The sequence below is a fragment of the Barbus barbus genome (genome assembly GCF_936440315.1).
Source record: "Barbus barbus genome assembly, chromosome: 8".
NCBI lineage: Eukaryota > Metazoa > Chordata > Actinopteri > Cypriniformes > Cyprinidae > Barbus > Barbus barbus.
The window spans coordinates 13,551,832-13,576,070 of NC_136736.1; the positions used below are offsets into that span (position 1 = coordinate 13,551,832).

General features: G+C 36.9%; 1 protein-coding gene across 2 annotated transcripts in view; it reads left to right on the forward strand.

The window, feature by feature from the left end:
- The window catches only part of LOC306873589 (LIM domain only protein 7-like), a 39,822-nt gene extending 16,563 nt beyond the window's left edge, over positions 1-23,259 (forward strand). Inside the window, exons 11-27 of one of the 2 annotated variants that reach the window (XM_079423001.1) lie at positions 3,223-3,371; positions 7,225-7,639; positions 8,923-9,189; positions 9,483-9,597; positions 12,325-12,486; positions 13,778-13,860; positions 14,526-14,589; positions 15,738-15,763; positions 15,884-15,991; positions 16,264-16,353; positions 16,532-16,743; positions 17,334-17,378; positions 17,784-17,839; positions 17,949-18,117; positions 18,503-18,772; positions 21,572-21,677; positions 22,503-23,259. In XM_079423001.1, the coding sequence (XP_079279127.1) occupies positions 3,223-3,371; positions 7,225-7,639; positions 8,923-9,189; positions 9,483-9,597; positions 12,325-12,486; positions 13,778-13,860; positions 14,526-14,589; positions 15,738-15,763; positions 15,884-15,991; positions 16,264-16,353; positions 16,532-16,743; positions 17,334-17,378; positions 17,784-17,839; positions 17,949-18,117; positions 18,503-18,772; positions 21,572-21,677; positions 22,503-22,604 (2,439 nt within the window). In that variant the 3' untranslated portion in view covers positions 22,605-23,259. The remainder of the gene's footprint in view (positions 1-3,222; positions 3,372-7,224; positions 7,640-8,922; positions 9,190-9,482; positions 9,598-12,324; positions 12,487-13,777; positions 13,861-14,525; positions 14,590-15,737; positions 15,764-15,883; positions 15,992-16,263; positions 16,354-16,531; positions 16,744-17,333; positions 17,379-17,783; positions 17,840-17,948; positions 18,118-18,502; positions 18,773-21,571; positions 21,678-22,502) is intronic. The other variant, XM_079423002.1, reaches the window with a different exon arrangement.
- The last annotated feature ends 980 nt before the right edge of the window (positions 23,260-24,239 follow it).

Below are 24,239 nucleotides of genomic sequence, written 5' to 3' on the forward strand. Positions count from 1 at the left end.
CACACAGACGTATTGATGTCGTGTAAAGGCATCTCCAAAACATTATAAAAAAATACCACTGTATTTGAAGGATACCATTAAAGGAAAACGGTAAGATTTGCACATTTCCTTTTTAAAATACTTTCAGGTAAGATTTGCACATCTCCTTTTTAAAATACTTTCAGTAATTCGCCGAGTCAGACAATTGTTTTACACTGCAAAAAATATAGGCCTATTATATCAGCTGATTCCACTAAAAATAGATGTTCAGCTTATGGTCACCTTATCAGAAAAACTGCATAAATTTAATTTGATTTGAGTTGTTTAAAACAATTGAAATACTATATGACCAGTGTAAAAGAATGAGATCAACTATTTTATATCAACTATCAACCGTTTTGTTTTTATGGATCTTTTCATTTTTTTTTTTATAAAACGTAACAAGGATACTGGATCATTTTTAGCAATAAAAATTCATGTGTAGGCTATGGCCCAAATGGAATTACAGTCAGGATCTCATATTTCCTTAATGTCTTGTACCTTTGACAGTGTTAAACCCAGTCTCACGTGGATGGGAATATGCATGGAAATTATATGCAGATGAGGTTATGCATAGTAAAGCTAGGCGTTGTAAGCTCCATAGATGGTGATTTCTGGGAGGAGTCAGGGTGGAGATACACGTACGCACAATTTTCCCCTGACTGGGATTTATAAAGGGATTTTTGCGCAGGTTCTGGCGTACGCATGGTTTTATAAATCTGAAAAAATTCTAGCTTTTGTGCGTACGTACACTTTTAGGATGAAATCTACGGAGCGTTTTATAAATGAGACCCCTGGACTGTTGCTCAGTGGTCCAAAGTCCTCTTTTCAGATAAAAGTAAATTTTACATTTCATTTGGAAATCGAGGTCTGGAGGAAGACTGGAGAGGCACAGAATCCAAGCTGCTTGAAGTCCAGTGTGAAGTTTCTGAAGTCAGTGATGATTTGGGGTGCTGTGATGTCTGCTGGTGTTGGTCCACTGTGCTTTATCAAGTCCAAAATCACTGCAGCCATCTACCAGGAGATTTTGGAGCACTTCATGCTTCCATCTGCTGACAAGCTTTATGGAGATGCTGATTTCCTTTTCCAACCCACAGTGAAATTACCTTAATTATTTTACCTGCCCACAGTGCCAAAACCACTTCCAAGGGGTTTGCTTACCATGATATTACTGTGCTTGATTGGCCAGCAAACATGCCTGACCTGAACAACGTAATCTATGGGATATTTTCAAGACAAAGATGAGAAACAGTCGATCCAACAATACAGAAGAGCTAAAGTCTCAGTAGTGCCTCAGCAGAGCCACAGGCTGATCGCTTCCATGCCACAGCTCACTGATGCTGGATTTTGTGCTAAAGGAGCCCTGACCAAGTATTGAGTGCATAAATCAACATAGTTTAAAGATCTTGAACTTTTCTGTTTTGCAAATCCTTTTTTGATTGATCTTAGGAAATACTAAGTATTTAGTTTTAGTATTAAGTATTTTTGCTGTTTTCAGAGCCTAGGTTTGTCACAGAGGAAAATGTAATTCCTCAGAACACCCAATTCTGGTGACATTTTCAGTGTGTTAAGGTCATTGCACACTGAGTCTGAAATTTTCGCACGTTGAAAAATAAATACAACCTCGCAGCACAAAGCACTGTATATAGATCCTTGTACACGGAGTTCACAGAAATCGGTGGTGTTCTTTTTAATATGTGGCTCTAGTATCACTAGTAAAGCATCAAACTGAGCCACTGACATCCTGAAATAAATTTGAATCGCCCGTGATAATCCCACTGCTCCATAATAAGGAGGGGGAACTCTCCTTCCTCTCTATATCTCAGGATTGGATGGACCCAATATTTCCTTTTTTTTTTTTTTTTTTTTTTTTTTTTTTTAAGAAGTGACATTGAGGACAACAACATCATCCTCAATGCCTGAAGACTCCATTTAGTAGGCTACTGTTTTGCGAATTTTTTCGCAAGTGTTAATAAATACTCCGTGTGCAAGCTTTCTTTGCGTGACTAATTTTTAGGAGTACGAATACAAAAAAACGCATACGAAAATAACATACAAATTACATCAAAAACAATAATAAACAAACAATAAAAAAAGGAAAAGCAATAAAAAATAAATTATTTCCTTAAACAAGTACAAGTAATTACAAATTATTCAAAGAATAGTTTTAAGGCTTTAAAGTAATGGCAAAGTCCCAGTCTTTGGTAATGGCAGGAAGAAATTGTGATGATAATGTCCAAATCCTTTTGTGCTGCACCATGACTGCATTTGTTATGCTTCCGTCTTCTGTCAGCTCGCATTCTGATTGGATATTGTTTCGTTTCACGTGATAGTCTCAACATCATATGCGCGTTTGTCCTCGGGGGTTTTCCCCCACACATCAGGATTTCTGATCCTAAATATTCAACATGTTGAATATTTATGATTTGAGATCGGGGTGCCTCCGACGTTCTTCCGAGCAGATTCAGTCACTCTTAACACACCTCACACCACACCACAGCAAAATCTGATAAGATAATCTTTAGATCCACCAAGATAATCTGGACATTACCTAGGATTGTCGGAAGGGGAGAAATCGTCCCAAAATCAGCCCGATTATCTTGTGGTGTGTACCCAGTATAAAGAATCTTTCACGAGTTCACACTTGCATATATTTAGCACGAGTTATGTAATGCGTATTTGGCGAGTATGGTAATACGTAGTTAGCGTGCTGTCCTGGGGAAGGGCTCTGAGGTCGGGAATGGCCCGAACCCAGAGTATCCCCCCCATAGTGTGGTGAGAACTTGGTGATATTGGTGGGGAAGGGGTGGTGGAGGGATGCTGATAGACCATCAATGAGTGGAGGTACGTCAGCTGTATTTATATCCGTGAGTTGATTGACTTGATTGCGTGCTACTTGTTTAATTAGGCTAAGTATCTGACGTGCTCCTCCCGAACTTGAATGAAACATAATTTAAGTTTCTCCTAGATGTTGCTATGTCTGAGTTGGCACTGTGGGGGTCCTCAGTGAGCCAAATAATAACAGTAATGTTTTGTTTTTGACTGGCCATGGAGAATAATCTTTTGCCCTCCAACCACCCCCCTTTAAAAAAAAAAAAAGAAAAGATCATTCACACATCACACTTGTTATTGTCAGATAGATTTTTTTTATTTTTTTTCCTGGTATTTCTTCATTTATCACTCATTTCACCTCTGTCATTGCAGGATCTGAACAGGTGGAAGAGCCGGCGGCGTAGTGCAAACTCTGACCTCCACAGGAAGCGTGAGGAGAGGGAGCAGATGGAATTTATTACCAGTAGGGGAGGGACCAGTGCCATCAGGACTGCACAGCTCACCGGGGTGCCAGAGGAGAGGTAATATACACTATAATATTTTATACTCGCACAGTAATACATTATCTTTTTGCCTTAATACTTTTTCTTTTTTTTTTAAGGAATAGTCCGACCACAAATGAAAATTTTTAATTTTTATTTACCCTTATATTATTTTAAGCCCAAATCCCCCCCCCACACACACACAGTTGTTCAAAATAATAGCAGTGTGTTTAAAAAAAAGAGTAAAGCTCAAAATACTTATACTAACTTTTACTTCAAAACACACAAATGCATTGGGAACATTGCACATTCTATTCTAAATCAAAACATGAAGAAACATTTAGCAAATTTATTATTTTACAGAAAGTGAAGAAAAAGGAATATTAGGCTGTTCAAAAATATATGCAGTTTTCTTCACAAAGTCAAAAATTTACTGTATAAACAGAAAAATGCTTGAGGATTTAGCTTTCTTGTGAATGACTGAACTAACATTTAGTTGTATAGCCACGGTTTCAGAGAACTAGAACCGTGCATGGAGTCTGGCACCTGTGAACGGGTATTCCAGCCGCGGACGATTGCACTAAATACCACAATTCCTTTGCATTTCTTGGTTTTGCCTCAGAAACAGCTTTTTTGATGTCGCCCCACAAGTTTTCTATTGGATTAAGGTCTGGAGATTGGGCTGGCCACTCTGTAACATTAATATTGTTGGTCTGGAATCAAGATGCTTTACTGGTGTGTTTGGGGTCATTGTCTTGTTGAAACCCATTTCAAGGGTATTTCCTCTTCGGCATAAGGCAACATAACCTAAAAGTAAATTTTAATGTACTCAAACTGATCCATGATCCCTGGAATGCGATAAATAGGCCCAACACGTAGTATGAGAAATATCTCCATATCATGATGCTTGCACCACCATGCTTCACTGTCTTCACAGTGTACTGTGGCTTGAAATCAGTGTTTGGGGGTCATCTGACAAACTGTCTGCGGCCCCTAGACCCAAAAAGAACAATCTTGCTTCGTCAGTCCACAAAATATTGCGCTATTTCTCTTTAGGTCAGTCAGTGTGTTCTTTGGCAGATTAGAACCTCTTCATTTTTTCAACAATGGGACTTTGCGGTGGCTTCTTGCCGATAGCTTGGCGTCTCAGTATAACATATAACAGTACTCACAGGTAACTTTAGACTTTTCTTTGAGTCTTTGCTATTTTGGCTATTCTTCAATCCATTCGAATGGTAGTTTTCCATTTTCTTCCACATCTTTCTGGTTTTGGTTGCCATTTTAAAGCATTTGATATCATTTTAGCTGAGCAGCCTATCATTTTCTGCACTTATTTATGTTTTGCCCTCTCTAATCAACATTTTAATCAAAGTACACTATTCTTTTGAACAATATCTGGAACAACCATTTTACTCTGAGATAAATGCACAGTACAACATTTGCTGCCTTCGTCCTTAAATAAGGGCCACTTGTTTGACACCAGTTTTTTCCCAGAATGATTTACCTCTCTAAACTCCACTCCACATTATTTTGAACATGCCCTTTTCAATTAATGATTCAGTTGCACAGAATCAAAAGCATGCATGCCATGACTGTTGGATCTGTTGGTTTTCTATTACTCTACCACACCTACTAGTAAAATATTTGCCATGTAGAAATATAATTTCTACCAAAAACAGTGATTTATCTGGTTAGTGATGTTGGACTGCTGTTATTTTGAACACAACTGTGTATGTGCATGCATGCATACACACACCCATACACATACACACGTGGGGGAAAAAAATATTTGATCCCCTGCTGATTTTGTACGTTTGCCCAGTGACAAAGAAATTATCAGTCTATATTTTTAATGGTAGGTTTATGTGAACAGTGAGAGACAGAATAACAACAACAACAAAAATAACAAAACAAGAATAACAAAAACGTGTGTGTGTGTGTGTGTTACACACACACACACATGTATGAAATAACCCCCATATATAACATACATGAAATCACCCTGTAACAGATCTATACAGGTGGAGCTGGGGAAGGTGGATGGTTTCTGAAGTGCACTGCTACAGGAAGCACTAGCCAAGTTTTTGAATGTTGAGCAGGAAGCACATTGACTGTTGATGTGAAAAGAACCAATCAGCTGTGCCATGTGAATGATGGTGTAATTATATCAGACTGAGTTAGAACCTGTCGACTAGTGCCGTCTAGAGTTTCATGACAGAACTTTATTACTTATGACTACTTTAGCTCTATTCAGTGTCCTCTGAAAAAATACAGTAGCTTTGCATAAAGAACAGATTCAAAGTTTTTACTGAAGTGTTGATTGACAGCTGTGGTGGCCATTTACTTTCATTGTATGGAAAAGAGCGGCTTAGAAATTTTTCTAAATAACGCCTTTTGTATTCATGCAAGAAAACAAGTTTTTTTGAAGACATGATGCTGATTAATAATGACAGCATTTTTATTTTTGTCCCCAATATTCCTTTAACACATGGGAAGATTCACTAAAAATGAATTGCAAGTATAAATGAACTTGATTAACAGCAGCCTAGATTATCATTTAAAAAAATCTTTCACGGCCCCCAGATTACTTTGTTGTATGAATATCAACATGCTGTACATCAAAAGAAAGAATAGAGCCTCTGCTTTAATAAATAATATTTGAATGTAGGTAAGTTTTGTTAAACAAACAAACAAACATAAAAAAACATATTGAACAAAAGGCTGAGAAAAAAGTTATCAAAGTCGGATGGGATTTAGAACTTTGTTCTACAACCCGAATTCTGGAAGTGTTGGGACGTTCTCACAGCTGAATCTTTTCAAAATGTCTTGCTTTTTCAGCCATTTGTTGCCCCCGTGCCAACTTTTTTGAGACCTGTAGCAGGCATCAAATTTGAAATGAGCTCATTTTGTGCATAAAATTCAAAAATTTCTCAGTTTAAACATTTGTTATCTATATTATATTGTGAACATAATATTGGCTTGTGATTTTTTTTTTTTTTTTTTTTTTTTTTTTTTTTTTTCTTTTTGTTTTCATTTTATTGAAATTTAAAAAACATTCCAACATTTCTGGAGTTCGGGTTGTACACACAGATGGAGTAGATGGCTTCCATCAACACCCCCAAAATGTTTCATGATCTGTTTTTTATTATTTATTTTTTTTACATATGCATCTGTTTTCTTCCATGATTGCTTGTATCTGCTGCTGCTTCGCTGCATTTAGATTTAGAGATTTAGGACTCTTTCAGAAGATGTGTAATGGCGCCCCCTACCGTATAATAGGGAAAACACAGAAATACGAAAAAATTCTGTCATTGGCAGGGAAAGAGTTAAGTAGTTCTTCAGCTTGCATTAGAAACACTGTTCTCTGTGTGCTGTAAGTACCAATGCCACAGTGGTATTAGATGCTGCACTGCCATCTATTGACATGGATTAGCATGATTGTTTTATGGAAATTACATTGATATCTGTCCCACAAATAGGGCACCTTGAGCACTACTCAGGATTTTCTCCGTCAAATCTATCCACCTTTTGTCTTTATTGTTATTTCTGTCTTCTAGCATCAGACTTTTACATACAGGTACAGATAGCCTTGTCTCAGTTGGTAAACAACAGTGTTTAATTTTTCATTTTTCACGTCATGAAACTGATGTTAACAGATTGAATGTTATTCTAAAGTGTTACCACTTGGTGTTCACTTGTGAATAATAGAGACATTTGATAGTTACACCTGTCCTCCAAGCCCTCTCTACCCCCCGCTCCCCTTCCCACCCTTTGGTGCACAGGTGACCACTAACAGCCATATGCTTTCCAGTAGAGTCCTGCCCCATCCTTAAACTCCTGCCCTGGGATCAGATCAGCCGTTCACTCCAGTTGTCGGTTCACTCTCTTCCAGCTCCAACATGCCTGGACCCATGAGTGATTCGGGCTCCATTGTCAGCAGTACTGGGTGGTCCACCACCTCACTCCTCACGAACGGGACATCTTCTGCTTTGTCCAGAGGCACTGACGCAGAGACTGCTGACTCAGCTGGTGAATTCTTCACCCCTCCATCAGCTGTTGTCTCTGAACAGAGTTCACTGACCAGCCTGACAACCATGAATTCAGAACCATATGAGCAGCAGGGTCCAGACTTCAGTCGGCGTGCAAGCCTCCTGGAGAGCTTTTATGCAGGGGGAGCACGCGTATCTGCCACCCTACCCAGAGGTTTCAGAAGGTCAGAAGGTTCCTCGCGCCTCTCCATGGGCGTTACACCACGTCCATTTGGAGCCAAGCCCTCCAAAGTGTCTTCACTGCTCAGAGCATATTCAGTAAGTGCCTATTATTAGCCTTGTATGTTATAGATCACTTGTTCTTTTGTTCATAAAACATTGATTAAAATGTCTTCATATGAGTCTGGATTCTCACAGTGAAGGCTTTTGATTCTGATTAATGGGATTTTTGCTATCTGTGTCCATTTTTTTATGATTGGTTATGGCACCATTTTGCATGGTCTGATTGGTTAGTGTTGGGATAGTATGCATCTATACCGAAACAAACTAAAGTGAAAGTGCGTAGTGGTACCTGGAACATATACGGTGGTAATAAGTAGAGCTAAAGAAATTCTCAAATTAATTTTTTAAATGATATTCATTCTTAATATTTATATTTTCTTTTGAAATGGCTTACATATGTTCAATTAGAAGACATATCACCCAAATTACAATTATACTGTAGGTATGTCTTATATAAACAAATGAGATTTTCAGTCATTTAAAACCGTTTAAATGTTGCTTAGAGACATCTTACATCTTCGTCTTATCACTCCCATACTCGCCAGTCATGAGACAGGAAAGGATTGCAGTACTAGTGTAAAGCTCTTAAGGAAATGTAATGGTCAGTTAAAAAGGTGCATTGAAATTATTGTAATATTCATGATATGGCTTAATTTTAGATCGTCAGTAATCATTGTGTATATATAATGACAATATTGCCCATCATTTACTTCCGGTGGCACTTGCAGTATACTTTTCACCCCACAGTAACTGTTAGTATTAAATGGTTGATAAACACACCTGATAAAGGAGTGGGGGATGAGGACGAGTGGTAGTTTGTTCAGTGTTTCGTGTGTGAAGTTTAGTGTTACTCCTCATCACCTGATCATCTAGCGGCTGGCTTATGAATTATGGATAAAGCCACTACTACTGCTCTGCACTCCGGGTGCTTCGTGAAACCCAAGCTGTGTGTGTGCTCTTTTCCATGATGAGCTTCTCAACCATGCATGGTCACATACAGTCATTGGTCACCGTATCTCGAACAAAAGCAATAATGTATTCTCTGTAGCAGTAATTTATATGAAGACCCGGAATCTAATAATATAAAATATAAAATGCAAAATAAAATAAATGGGGTCATATGCCACTGAGACATAACATTTTTTCATTGCTCTTAAATGCATAGACCTAATTTGTTTTTAATGTTCTTTCTTTATAAATGTCTTTTAAAATGCAGTCCGAGTCTTGATATCAAACAGAATTCGGCACTGCCAGTGCTGAAGTGGTTGTAGAAGGAAGTAACCACTTTATTTATTTGCTTTTATCTTGGGTTTCTACAGATGGATGACTCCCATAAATGTCTGATCAGTGGGAAAAGAGACCAGTCATTTATCCCCCCTTTCCTTAGTGGTCAAGTAAAGCTCACAGCCTCTGCTGACATGGGCCACTTTCGTTCAAGCACTCATCCTATCATGAAGGAAGAAGAAGAGAGAAGAGATGGAAGGTCATCAGCACCTCCAATTAACTCGTTTGTCTCTAAAGTGACTATGGCCACCTCCAATATACAAACATCTCCTCCTGTTGTCTCTGAAATCAGGGATATTAAGGTAGGCTGCTTGACAATCTGTATCGAATAAATTGCATCATGATATCCAGGATATCCTTAACCTACCTAGAACATTCAGTGGATGAAAAGAGTTATAAAATATTTATGATATAATAATACAGTATGCACCGTAAATGTACATGTATACAATTACTTAATGTTAAAATGAGTTTTCATAGAAAATTGTTTTAGTTTTGTTTGTGTTATACTGACTGGAGCAGATTTCTTGAAGATGGTGTCATGGGATCCTCAGGTGTCACATTCTCTACCTATCTCTCTTTCTCTCTCTCTCAGGTGGGTCAAAGTGAAATGCGAGTCTGTTTGAATCAGAAGCCAAACAGTGGGAGAGACTTTGGATTCAAGGCTCACTGGGACTCAACTGGTGCTTGTGTGAAATCTGTTCAAGCAGGTAAGACTCATTTAATATTATTCCAAGCGGACTGTTTTAACTAAAAAACTGACATTCATCTTAAATGCATCCAGGGTTTACCATTTCAGTTAATAGAGGGTGAAATCGAGGGGTGAGAACCAGAAGGGTGTAAGTGACATTTCACCAACTTTACAGGAGAGACAAAAAAAAAATTTAACCATAGTTTGATCTGACTTTGTGTACTGATTTCAATTGTTTATAATACAAATTTGTACGTTCATGGATGATAGTACTTTTGCCAGTAGAAATAGCTCATTAAGAGCTTTCATTTGACGTATATATCTCCATTTCACCAAAGATGTTCTGGTTAAAAAAAAACGTATTATCCTAAAAGTTTTCACAAATATGTGCTTTGGGAAATCATGATGAATGGTGCGCTTTCTGTACTTGTCAAGTTTGTGAATGTTTGTGTATCACGCTGTCCTCAGAAGTTATTTTTTGTGCATATATTATACTTCTGTTCAGCCACACTGTGTCATTCTGGAGTGAGATTGAGATGAATGATTTATAGAGAACAGTGAAGGTGTTTCTTACTGTGCATTAGTCTGATTGGTTAAACTGAAGTCCTGTAGGGAGTCTTGTCCTGAGTTTAGGATGTTTCCTCATGAATGAGAGGAGCTTGAGCATTCAACTGTGACCGGTGCGCTTAAAAAAAAAATTAAATAAAAATAAAATAGGTCAGGGAAACCATGCATGAGGTAAATATAACGTAAAGACCATCTGTGTTATATTAGCTTTCATCTGTTTCATTGTACAGAACAGTCTGAGAGCGTTTGGTTCTGACACTTGGGATCATTTTAATCAGCCGTATCGTGTGGTGTTATGAGACAGGCTGAGGTGTAGAAGGCTCAGGTTGATCTCCTTCCCCAGAATTCCATTAAACACACTAACCTACATGTAGAACTTCATCAATGATGTATGAGCCTTTTCTGTTGTTTTCAGTTCCATTTAGGGCTGTCAGTGAGGTAATATATTATGATACATTTTTTGAAGTTAATGCTTTTTGATCTTTTTACAGAAGGAAAACCTGAATGCACAAATATTGGTAATTAAATTTGGTCAAATGTATGTGTACCATTTATTGAATACATTCAAGACATCTGGCTAAGGTAGATTTCTGCAACAGTGCTCTAGTCTCACTTGCACAAAAATCCATATGAAGTCTCTTTCCCTACACTTTATGATAGCTGTGATAGAGTAAATGTAATTTATTTATTATTAATGTAAAATAAAAAATAGTAATGATTTTGTAGTAATGAAATTATTACAAATGGTAACACCCTAACTGGCAGCCCTAATTCTGTTCTAAAACCAATTGTTCGATTAGGTTACCACCTATTAATCCCCAAGAGGCATTAGTTTAACTAGTTAAATACTTTGTGGACACACATTTCATGTACAAATACTGGGGAACAGGTGAGGACATTCAGTAAAGGAATGGTGAGCTGTAGCATGAAAATACTAAGATTAGAAATGCACAGAAGACTGAATACAATTAAATATACTATGGAATTTTACAATATGTTAGATATACTAAAAAGTGATTGGAATAACCACCAGGACCATACATATACTGTGAAATATTATGTACCCCGAAACTTGTACAATGTTCTATACATAACAATTCAAGTTGAAATAAAATATACACTTTATACAGTTCAGTGTTGACCAAAATTATTGGAACACTAGTATTTTCACCAGCTAAAAATGGTTTTAAGAATCAGTCTTAGACTTTACTGAAAGTTGCTTTTAACTTCTTTATAAAAGTCTCCTATTCTTAGAAAATTCCTACTTTTTTTACTAAGAATTTTTGACACTTAAGTCAAAGCTTAAGACTATTTTTAAGAGCATTTCTGAGAAGCTTTATACGTACGGGCCCTGATCTGATCATCATCCAGTCTGTTTGGAATGACATGAAGAAACAGAACAAACTGAGACTAAATCCAGAAGAACTGTGGCAACGTCTCCAATTTTCTTCAAGAGTCCTACCTGCAAAGCTACCTGAAAAACTATGCTCAAGTGCACCTAGGGCAAAAGCTGAGGATGGTGACACCAAATGTTGATTTAATTTAGTTAATATAAGTTAATTAATAAATAAAATCTATTTATGACATTATTTTTGACAGCATCCTCATTTTACAGCATTTTTACACAAGTGACTAAAACTTTAAAACAGTACTGTAGCTTTGCAGGTAGGTTTCTTGAAGCATCTTCTGGATTTAGTCTGTCTCAGTTTGTTCTGTTTCTTTGTCGTTCCAGACAGACTGGATGATGATCAGATCTCTGTGTGGAGCACTGGCTGTTGTCAGACTCCTTGTGCAAGCAAAAATCTAACTGGATTATTACAATTAATGGCAAAATGAATGTTTGGAAAAGTGAACTGGTATCTCCTACTGACACACTATAGTAAAAGATAGAAATAACTGACTTAAACCCATTTTTAGCTGGTGAAAATACTAGTGTTCTAATCATTTTGGCCACCACTGTCCAGATATACACACACATTGACCATCCTGTTTACACTTCACCAGATTGTTTCACATGCCAATGAATGAAAACCCAGGAGAACAAAATTTGTATTCAATACAAATCTAAAATATCCTATTGGTCCAGGTCCTAGAAGTAAACTTGATTATGTACTCACAAACCCTCGCAGTTTGACTTGAAGGCTTGTCCTGCTTCATCTTCTTAATCTGCATCACACAGGCAGCCCAGCAGAGTTGTGTGGTCTGCTGATGGGTGATGAGATTGTGTCACTGGGTGGATGCAGGGTGGCTGAAATGAATTATGAGCAGTTTAAGGGCAGTATGGACACAGCACAACAAAAGGGCCCTTTACTGATGGACATCCGAAGACATGGCCAGAACGGTAAGGATGTGGAACCTGTCTGTGATTAATGTAGCACCGTTAAAGGAATTCTCCACCCAAAAATGACAATTTGCTTTAACTTTACTCGCTCTTGGGTCATCATCAAAATGTAGTTGAGTTGAGTCAGAACAGATCTGAAGAAATTCACGTTACATCACTTGCTCGCCAACAGATCCTCTGCAGTGAATGGGTGCTGTCAGAATGAGAGTCCAAACAGCTGATAAAAAACAATAATCCAAAAAGAAACAGACCATTAAGGTATTTTTAACTTAACCGTTGCCTCCATTGCTAAAAGACAAGCCATTTATACATAATGCTTCCTCCAGTGTAAACACAGTGCTTGATCTGTGCATATTTCTCTCCTGATTCCGACAAGATGACTTTATACTGGAGAAAGCAATATTATGGTTAGAGGACTGATATTTTAGCCGGAAGCTATGGTTTGAAGTTAAATAAATCTTAATGATGGATTTATTTCATTCAAACATGCAGCTTGTGGATTTATTATATTACTTTTGGACTATTGTGATGGTGTTATCAGCTGTTTGGACTCTCATTCTGACGGCACCCATTCACAACTGAGGATCCATTGCTGAGCAAGTCACGTAATGCTAAATTTCTCCAAATCTGTTCTCATGAAGAAATAAATGCGTCTTGGATGGCGTGAGGGTGAGCAAATTTTCATCTATTTAATCAGCATAATTTAAAATGTTTTTTTTTTTTTTTTTTTACATTTTGAAATAATTGTCTTAACAACAAATTAATGCTTTTAACATTAACTCAGTCAAACAGTAATATATTTTAAGTGCTTCTTAAATCTGATTTTTTATATTTCTCGCATGGTTCCTTCTGCTTCTGATTTTTATGAGCTCAGAAAGTGAATGTGCCATTCCAGATTCTGATGCTTTATATGTTGCTTTCTGTCACTGTGGGAAGGTGGTCTATCTGTCTCCCTGTCAGGTCCGAATAATCTGCGGGTTCAGTTTCTTCTTTTAATGTTTGTTTCCCTTTACCACTGGATAAATAATCTTTGCTTCAGTTTCATCAAAGGGAATAATTATGAGCATCCTTTGATTTCATTAATGGCCACATATATGACAGTATAATTTTAAGCCACTTAAAATTCCACTTTCACAAATCACAACGCTAAATCGCAAGTTCACTAACATTTGACTTGGCATTTCGGATGTATGCTTTGGGTACTGGACAGACTGGGTCAGTGACCAACCTTCCCTACCATACAAGAGCCATAAGACCATCAATTTGACCAGTGCCAATTCAACACTTATAGGGCGGCCCGAGCAGTATGTCTCGAACACAACCTCTCCAGTTGAGACCATGGTGAAGACACAAGTCAACGGACAGCCTACTAATGTGAGTCAGGACAGGAGGATAATGAATGTGGTGGACTGTGGGAAATCAATCAATTTAGCCGTTTTGGTTGTTTTTTAAATGTTGTCATTTTTAATACTTATCCCCAAGTTGTTAATTCATATGCTTGCTTGTACATTGAATGCTTAAGGGTAGACTATCGTTCATCAGGATCAATAATTAGTTTGAAAGAAATTAATATTTTTATTCGGCAAGGATGAAATAAATTGATTAAAAGTAACAATAAGGACTTTTTATAATGTCACAAAATATTTCTATTTTCAATAAATGCTGTTCCTTTGAACTTTCTATTCATGAAAAAAAAAGTATCTGTTTCCACAAAAATAGCAAGCAGAACAACTGTTTACAACATTAATGATGCTTATAAATGTTTTTTGAGCATGAAATTAACATATTAGAATGATTTCTGAAGGATCATGCATGCTGAAGACTCGAGTAATGGCTGCTGAAAATTCAGCTTTGCAATCAGTAATAAATTGTATTTTGAAATGTATTCAAAATATTTAAAACTGCAATAACAACTTTCATTGTATTTTTTTTTTTCTTTAAAAAAAAAAAACAACAAATACCAACCCCAATAATTTGGTGGTGTACATTCTATTTTAAGTAATTAATTAAGTATTTATTTGTTTTACTTTTTTTTTCAGGGAGTTCTGTCTAAAATGGTGAATGGACGTATCCAAGACAACCCAGCTTCTCTAAGAAACAAAGGTAGGTGCTCAAGACTCCTTCAGCAGTCAAAACTTTGTCCTTGCTCAGGGTTAAACTGAAGAATTTTCATGTCATTTAAAGAAAACTCAAATATGTGGAAAATGATCATCTCTTTCCACTGTTCTCTCCCCACCTGTGTTGTAGACTATGAGAACATAGTTTTGAAAAATCATAGAAGAAAGTTAGAATTTTTCATGCAAAAAGGTAATGGCATTCACTCAGGCTGTAGCAGTTTAATGCTACGCGGCTAATCGATCACTGCAGCTTATTCATTTAATTATACTGTGACTGATTTGTATTAAGCACACTCTTAATGGAGTGTATTGGTGCGGTCTGTTCTGTTGAATATTAATATCTGAATTCGCTCAAGAACAGACTGGTTTGCTTATCCTGCATTCTAAGGGCCTGACTAACTAAAGCATTTAGTACACATTAAATCTCTCACCCATTTAAGTTAAGATTTGACATGCTCTTTTCTCACTACTGTATGTACTAAAAGCTTTTTTTTTTAAGTCAAGCTCTAGGACTGAGCAGTAAGAGCTGAAATTGCTCAGTGGGTTTCTGTTGCTTTCCATTTTATTTCTCTTAAAGCTAATGTTCTGTCCTTCAGGTGCCACGGTTAGCTCCTGGGTCTATCTCTGTGGTAAATAAAGATGTGTGCTGTGATACACTGTAATTGTCTGTATGTTAGGACTGCTGTTTGTAGCTCTTTCTCTTTCTGTCTTTTTTCTGTATCTGTTGTGAATGCTGTCATATATCTTTGCAGAGTTGTTTACAAAGACAATTTTGAGTTAGCTAGTGTCTTTGTAATTAAGTGCAGATCCGTGATTTGATTCCTCTGCAGTTTAAGTGCTTTTAATTCTATAGCATGCGCTACTTCTCTGAGGTGTTTTTTGCGCACTCATCATGTTTTGTCTCTGTCTTGCGTGTTGTTTAAAGCCTGCATACCAGCATATGAGTGTGAATTTGTCGTGTGCTCACTTGACCGTGGTGGCTTTGGTTATGGTTTTGTCATATGAGCAAGGAGTGTGTGTCAAAATCCACTGAGCAGCATGAATCAACAGCATAAAGGACACACAAAGCCATGAGTTTTCCATGCCTGTAACCTGTTTAAATGGATGATATTTTCTCCACCTCTTTTTTACTAGGTGGCTCGGAGTCTGCCATCTCTGATGTGAGTCACATTTGTCATTCTCATTTAGTCTTTATTCTAGGTCTTTATCTTCTGATTTATCAATTTAACATTTGGTTCCTTTATCCTTATTTTCTGTTGTTTATTTTTCTGGGGTATCAGCTGCAGGTTCCCTCCATCAGTACCACCTCCTCTCGCTGGTCATGGGATCATGAGGAGGAGAGGCGGCGGCAGGAGAAATGGCAGATGGAACAAGAGCGCCTCCTGCAGGTACCACCAAACCACAGAAATGCTCTTTTTGATTCTTGATTGTTTTAGTTTCAGTACAGTTAATATAGTAATTTGTTTATTGTCGTTAATATATAGTTATGCCAATATAGAAATACTGCTTACTTTTCTATCAACCAACTGCATGAGGTGTCCAGCTGAAATGCGTTCTAAAGTGTATTTAAACAGCACTTGCATTTGAGCTTTTCAATGTAATAAGCTAATTAAAAATCAATAAATATTTGCTAGTGGACTTTTGTCTACATTGGTTTCAGGATAAGTATCGACGTGATCAGGAGAAGTTGGAGGAGGAGTGGAGGAGAGCTCAGCAGGAGGTCTATGGAGAGGAGCACAGTGGTACTGAGGTCAGAAGATTGTCATAGCATTAATCTTTCATGCGTCATCATTCTCTAATTGCATGTAATTCACAGCATGTAAATTAAAATTTTTATACAGTGGTTCCATTGCCTTTAGACTCTGCAGCATTATGAATGGTGGATAAGAATCATTACAATGTTATTATATACCTTCTGCCGATATTAGGAGCAGAAATGCACTGATGTGCTGTCAAATGGAAATGCTACTTATATTCCACCGCCCTTCAACCAATCCATTGCTACCACTTCAGTGGCATCCAATCAGAATGCAGAGAAGGTGGAAGCAACACAGAACAGACAGACCGCTGTGCAAACAGCAGCAGCACAGCAGTCTCTAAAGGCAGAAGTGGAGTGTGATTCAACTACAAAGACTCAGTGGTAAGAAATATGCCAAACACAAGTTGAAAGAAGTTACGGCTGTTTTATTTTGGTAATGCTAAGAAAAATTTCTGTAAATATTAGGCCTGTCATATAATAAAAAAAAATTCATTTCATATCATTTTAAAAGACAAGCGCACAAATGAGGATGATTTGATCATTTCAATACAGACATTCAGTAAATGTTCACTGAAGGCATTGTTGTAGCTGACAAAAGATTCAATATATAATATTCAATAGATCACATTTTATTCCCATATAACTGAACATAATATGAGTGAAGTGACATACTGCCAAGTATGGTGACCCATACTCGGAATTCGTGCTCTGCATTTAACCCATTATTGGTCTACATAAACATGCAGACAGACGTTTTTAGCTGATGTGTTGAATCTAGCTGTTTTTCATCATCTCACCCCATGAGCACCATATTTTTACCCTGACAAAATTAACTGTATTAGTTGTATGCATGGATTTATTTATTTAAGCTTATGTGGCATTTGTAGTTTATGTGGTATGTGTACATCTTACTGCTGCTTTGGTTATTGCTCGTATGTCTATCTGTCTGCTTCTGCTTTGTCCTGCTTCAGCTCAGAGGAGTCCTACGGGTTTGCCAAGCTTACAGTTTCTGACAGGTCAGTTTGCTTTTGGGGCTGCATTTGCTTCTTTGAATGGCTTTTGTGGCATAAGGAAGATGTGATATACATTTGGAAGCGCTTTTTCTCTCTTTAAAGGTTTCGTAAGGGGAAACTTTTTTTTTTTCTTTTTTTTTCCCATTATTAAAATACTTTGTCTCATTTTAATGAAGGAAAAACTTCATTCTGGTTCAGATTTCAATTATATTTAGTGATATTTCATGTTACGTTATCGTTCTCATCACATTCAGTTCTGTCGCCATTGCCAGAAGAATTTGGGTATTCTTTGTTTGTGACGCAAAAATGACACACCTGACCTTTACAGTTAAACTTTACAGCGGCGCTGTTTTTTTGTTTTGTTTTTTTTTTTGTTCCTGTTTTAATTCATGTGTTTATTCTGCATAGGACAAAGTCAAAATCTACCCCTGCACTTCAAGACCTTCACAAACAAGATGCTAAAGGTCTGATTACTTTATATTTGGGTTATTTTTATCTGAATTCCTGAATAGTTGAACACCAGGTACAATTCTCCTCTTCTCTGCCTACAATTCTCTGTCTCTTCATTGGCAGCAGGAAGCGGTAAAAAGAAGGGACAGCTGTCACAGGCAGAAAAGGAACGTCTGCAGCTTCTGGAGGAGATGAGGAAGAAAACGCAGCTCCTCACTGACAACAGTTGGATCCGTCAGCGCAATGCTAGCATCAACAAAGAGCCCATCACTGTGGGAACATCAGTCAGGAGGTCCTGATGAATAAACATTTTCCTTATTTTGTTGAGCACAGATTTTCTTTATCGGCTCTTCACTACCATTCACTAGTGTGACGCATGGAATAATGGCTACTGAAAATTCAGCGTTGCATCATAGAAATAAATTACATTTTAAAATGTATTAAAATAGAAAGTGGTAATTTTAAATGTATAATATTTCACAATATTGCTTTTTTACTGTATTTTTGATTAAATAAATCCAGCTTTGGTAAGCATAAGAAGCTTCTTTTTTTTCTTTTTTTTTTTTGAACATTACAAAATCATTCCAACCCTAAACATTTGAATGGTAATGTGTCCTGGTTGACAAAGGAAACCACATTTTCAACAAGTCTTTAACATCTCAATCTCTGCATCACAGATATGAATCTCTGGACAACATCCACTCAACCAACTCCTCCTGGTCCAGGCAGCCCTACAGTTCAAGTATCGCAAACAGGCCCCATTCTGCTTTGGGAAACACTGGCACTTACAGGAGTGGACGCAGCAGCCTGGGCCCTGATTCAGCCATCTTCTCTACTGGTCTTAAGCAGAGCTCCTTGTTTGCCTCCATCTCTTCCACTCCACCAATCACAACTATGCCTGAGCCGTCGGACCCTAAGTCCCGTCCAAACTCTCAGCAACGTGGCAGGTGTGGATAAGTCCTTACCCATTTTTAAGCATGGTATTTCAGAATGAATTTGTGGTTTGTCTTTAGTGAATAAATATGTAAATGCATTTTCAGTTGATCGGTTGAACCGATTTTGATTTTGATGTATTTTTTTTTCTTAAGAAGGATTTCACTCTACCTGACCTTTAACCCCAGGTATTTTAGGAAACAGTGGCTATGTTCTCAATGGAATACTAGTGTACTGCATACTGCAGTATATACTGTAGTGTACTCTACAGTTCAAAAAATTGAGATCAGTATGATTTTTATTTGATTTAAGAAATTAATACTTTTATTCAGCAAGGATGCAACAACTTGATTAAAAGTTAAAGTAAAAACTTTTACATTCTTAAAGAAAATAAAATATTCTACTAAAAGAATCCTGCATTTTATTAATGTTTTCAAGAAGAAAACTGTTATTTCAAATTGCAATAATATTTCACACTATTACTGTTTTTCTGTATTTTGATCAAATAAATGCAGCCTTGGTAAGCATAAGAGACTTTAAAAAAAATTACAGATCACAAACTTTTGAACAGTAGTGAACAGTAAATGCTGCAGTGTACTGTGTATTGTATACTGTATGCAGTAAAAAAAAAATGGATGTATGAAGAGCATCATACATGCAAAATATATATATAACATTTTTTCTTTTTGCAAATGAGTATGCAATATTCAGTCATTCTTGCGAATAGTATTATGCCACAAAACCGCACTGCATGGCTAAATGATCTTGGACATAAATATTGTTAACAATCTAATTTTGTGTAAAAATTTACATTTTTGACTGCGTTATTAAATATGCAGTCAAGGTAGAAATGTAAAAATTGTTATTGCTTTTAATTTTTACACTGAAAACTCAAGTGGAGCATATTGCATTGTGGGTTACAGTATTCCACAGATCTCTCATTGTGCACGTTTTGTCAATCCGGGTATTTCACGCATACTGATGTGTACAGTATACATGCAGAATTATATGGTAGTATGTTATTCCGAACCTTTCAGTACTCTGCCGCCAACCTCCTCCTGTTAAATGTAGTTGAATCAATGCAAGGGCAGAGCAGTGCTGTCTTCTATCTGACATTGAACTCTGACACTGGCATGTGGTGCCTGTAGGCTGGTCAGTGGCAGGAGGATGTGCTCGAGGTGCGAGCAACCTCTGGGAAAGGGAGCTGCCATGGTCATCGATTCCCTGGAGCTCTGCTTTCACATTAGTTGCTTCAAGGTGAGACCGGAGGTCACCTGAAAATGAGAGTGAGCGGGCACTCCATGGGTCTGTTGCACCTTTCCTGGGTTTTTAACCTTCGTCATTTGGGGCAGCAGGAGATCATTAATCACCTAATATCAATAAATTCTCTTTTTTGGTGTAGGCAGTCAGATTACAAGCATGCAAAACAAATTAGAAATGGTGTAGCTATTAATTTAAAGTCCTAATTTTGAATCCAATGAAAAATTATGTAAGGGAATATAACATAATCATTCCAATATTGCTTTAAAGTGTAAAAATGAAAATTGTGATTAATTACTCACCCTCATGTTGTTCCATACCCGTAAGACTTTCGTTCATCTTTGGAACACAAATTAAGAAATTGTTTTATAAAATCCGAGAGCTTTCTGACCCTGCATAGACAGCAACGCAACTGACACATTCAAGGACCAGAAAGGTAGTAAGGACATCATTAAAATAGTCCATGTGACATCAATGTTCAATCTGTATGTCGTGGTACTGTCATGAACGCTCGTCGATGACTGACACAGAAGAGAAGACATTGTTGAATAAAGTCGTTAATTTTGTTTTCTTCACACAAATAGCATTCTCTTGCTTCATAACATTACGGTTGAAACCCTGATGTCACATGGACTATTTTAATGATGTCCTTACTACCTTTCTGGTCCATGAATGTGTCAGTTGCATTGCTGTCTATGCAGGGTCAGAAAGCTCTTGGATTTCATCAAATGGATCTTAATTTGTGTTCTGAAGATGAACGAAGATCTTATGGGTTTGGAACAACATGAGGGTGAGTAATTGATGACAGAATTTTCATTTTTGGGTGAACTGTCCCTTTAACTTATGCTCTAATTCCAAGTCAAATTGAAATTGAAATTTGTTCAAATTGAAGTCCAATCTGTTTTCTGATTGCCTCATTGCCAATAAATGTAGCAAAATGAACACACATTCTGGCTAACCTCAGCATAACCATTACCATTGCATCACCAGAACCCTGCCAGTCACTGATCATACAGGCTTTTCCAGTCACACAACTATACTGTATTTTCCGGAATATTGTTAATTGTTTTTGTTTTTAATCATCTGAACCATGTTGTGAGTTATGTGCCATTACATATGTACATAAATATTACATTATTTCAGAGTGCTACAGTTATTTATCTAGTGAGAGAAGTTAACTTACACACCACACAATTTCTAGTCATGTTACTTTTCGGAAAATACAGTATTTGCTTTCCTTCTAATGAAGCTTGTCGCTTTTAGATTCCTTTTGTCCGGTTGCAGGGGTTGTTTTGTTAACAGTAGCTCCTTGTTTCTTCACTTCTGCACAGGAAGGTTACATCACTGCTTTGCCAGCCTTCACTAAAGAAATCACCCTTTCAAATCTAGCTATGGTGGAGGATCTGCGCACGCTGACCCAATAATCAGTATTTCTAATGAATAAATCATTTTGCCTGATTTGGGAGACTTTGGGGGCTTTGGAGTGTTAAAAAGGGTTGTATCGACTCATCTTGATGTGTGTCCAGACTCACTGTTTCTTGTTGATCTTGCAGTGTGTCAGCTGCAGGACTGACCTTGGGAGAGGGGCTGAGTCCAGAGCTCAGGTCAGAGTCAGACACGGACAGCTCTTCTGTAACCCCTGCTACAGCAGAATCAGAGGTAAGCAAGAATCAAAGTGCCATTATAAAACCAGATTCAATTCAGCGATTGCGTTGAATAACCATACTCTGAAATCTATAGAGAATACTAGCCTGCAGACTAGCCTTTATTGATGAATGAAATTACACTGCGAATGGTGCTGGGTCCTGATTAAAACCAGCCTAATTTTGGACATGTTACAAACAGTTGAAACTACTGCATCTGAATGATGATGGATCACTTGCCCTCACATATATTGTATTATGTTATGTTATATTATATTTAGTGCTGTCAAAATTAGCATGGTGATACATTTTTACCAGTTTAACAGCGAAAAAATATTTCAGGACAGCACTAATACTACTATATATTGTTTTGTATTGCATTGTATTATATTATATATTATTGTTAAGTATTAAGATCTTATGCCTATCAAGGCTGCATTTATAAAACCAGTAATCCTGTGAAATATTTGAAATATGATCTATTTTAAATGGTAAATTAACCGTTTGATATTTGAATATTTAGTAAAATGTAATTTATGTCTGTAAAGCTAAATTTTCACGATCCTGCTGCTCAAGAAACCATTTTTTTCTTATATTAGTAGTTTTAAATAGTTGAAAGAAATACACGTGGAATAATAATTTAAGATTTTTTTTTTTTCTATTGACAATTATATTTTGTCAATTTCTAAGTGAAACATTCCTTTATCATTATGATCCTCAGCTCGGCTTATATTAAATAACCTTTTGTTTTCACAAAAAGACAACTTTGAGTTTGAAACCTTTGCTTTGTTTTATTAGAAACAACACTGTGCTAATTGTGAGACTATGCATTTTCTCTTAGTCGGTTCCTCCGTCTCCAAGTGACCAGAATGCATTGCAACAGATCGAAGAGGAGTGTCCCACAGAAGCAGCCTCAGGAATCACAACTATTAGCACAGCCTAACCACTGCAGCAGGCTTTATCCACTGCTACTTTCACCGCTGAACAGTTATGCATTCCATGTGGCAAGTAATAACATGTCTAATGTGTCGAATGACTTAAGAACTGTTTGTTCTTTTTTGAAGTAAGTCCTTGCTGAGAATCTTCTCATATCTTTAATATAAGGTTTCCTCTCATAATTATTTAATAAATGTTCTAGCACACTTTATTTGGTTATCAAGCACTTTCTTTCCCTTTCATTGGTAGAAATCACATAGTGGTGATGGTGCAGAGGTTAAGTCATTGTTCTGTACCAGTTAATTAGGAGGAACCTTATTATGCAACATTTTTAAACAAGCTGCATAATAGAAATTTATTTGATCCATCATGCTTACAGATTTTGAAATGTATTTTCCAGTAGGTGGCACTCTGGTTGTAACCAGCATTTTTTGTCTCTATTTAGTAGAAGCAATGTTCTGCCAATCAAATGGCCTGCACATAGAGGCTGTATTGCATATAATTGTAAGATCAAATTACCTGGGATGCTTATTTCCAAGCCCCTATGCCAGATGTTTCTGTTTGACATTTCCTTGTATCTCTCCTTGTATGACATAGCCTATATAAACTGGCTGAACAAGTTAAATTGTGTTTCCATGGAAATAAAGCTTACTTTTAAATGGAAAAAGATTATGTACTGAAACTATTTTCACTGAAGAACTTAAACCCCTTTTTTTCTTAACAAAAAAAAAAAAAAATATATATATATATATATATTTATTTTTTATTTATTTATTTACTTACTTACTTACTTGGGCTTTTTTCCCCTATACGTATAATTATCTCTTCAAGTCTTGAAACAGATACATACTTGAGTCCTAATATGGATAATTTAAGAGTGGCTGCACATCTCCAGGCTTTTCTGCTTCCTGTCATTAACTTGCTCCCACAGTCATCTCCATTTTTACAACTGTAACCTCATTCTCAAAGGCTCTGCAGTGCAGATTTGTCTGAGAACTTGATTGCCCTGTGGTGTTGGAATAACTGAATTTTCTTTTTTCTTTCTTTTAAAACGCATATAACCGAGCACTCCAAAAAACAACCCAAGGAACATTATCAACAATAATGGAAGTGTGCTGTTGTTGTTGTTCTGGTGTTTTTATGATGGATGGCATACCAGGTGCATATCTGCCATATATTGGACTGGAGTGTGAAGCACTTTTTTTTTTTTCTGAACAGTTCCTTTAAAAGTGGCTTACTGGTTTTATTGACCTCAAAGTGAATATTCTGTCTTTTTATTTACTCGCCCTCATGCATTTACAAAGTCTTATGGCACACAAAAGATAAAGTTTTGACGAATAAACTGTAGTCTCTTTTTTTGTATTTTGTAATTAAGTGAGACTTGGTACACAGCAAAACAAAACTATGCCCTGGTTCATCTTGGATCTTTTGAGTCGGCTCTAAATTAATCAGTTTGTCTAGAGTGCCTAAATCGGTCAGAATGATTTAATGAATAGAACTGATTTTGTTCTTGTGTTCATCTCACTGAACAGATCTCAGTGGAAGGGACAATCTTAGTGAATAGAATTCTGTTTCTCACAAGTCAGAAAGCTACAGAAGAAATGGAATGAAACTTACAAGCTTGGAATATTAGCAAGTTTGA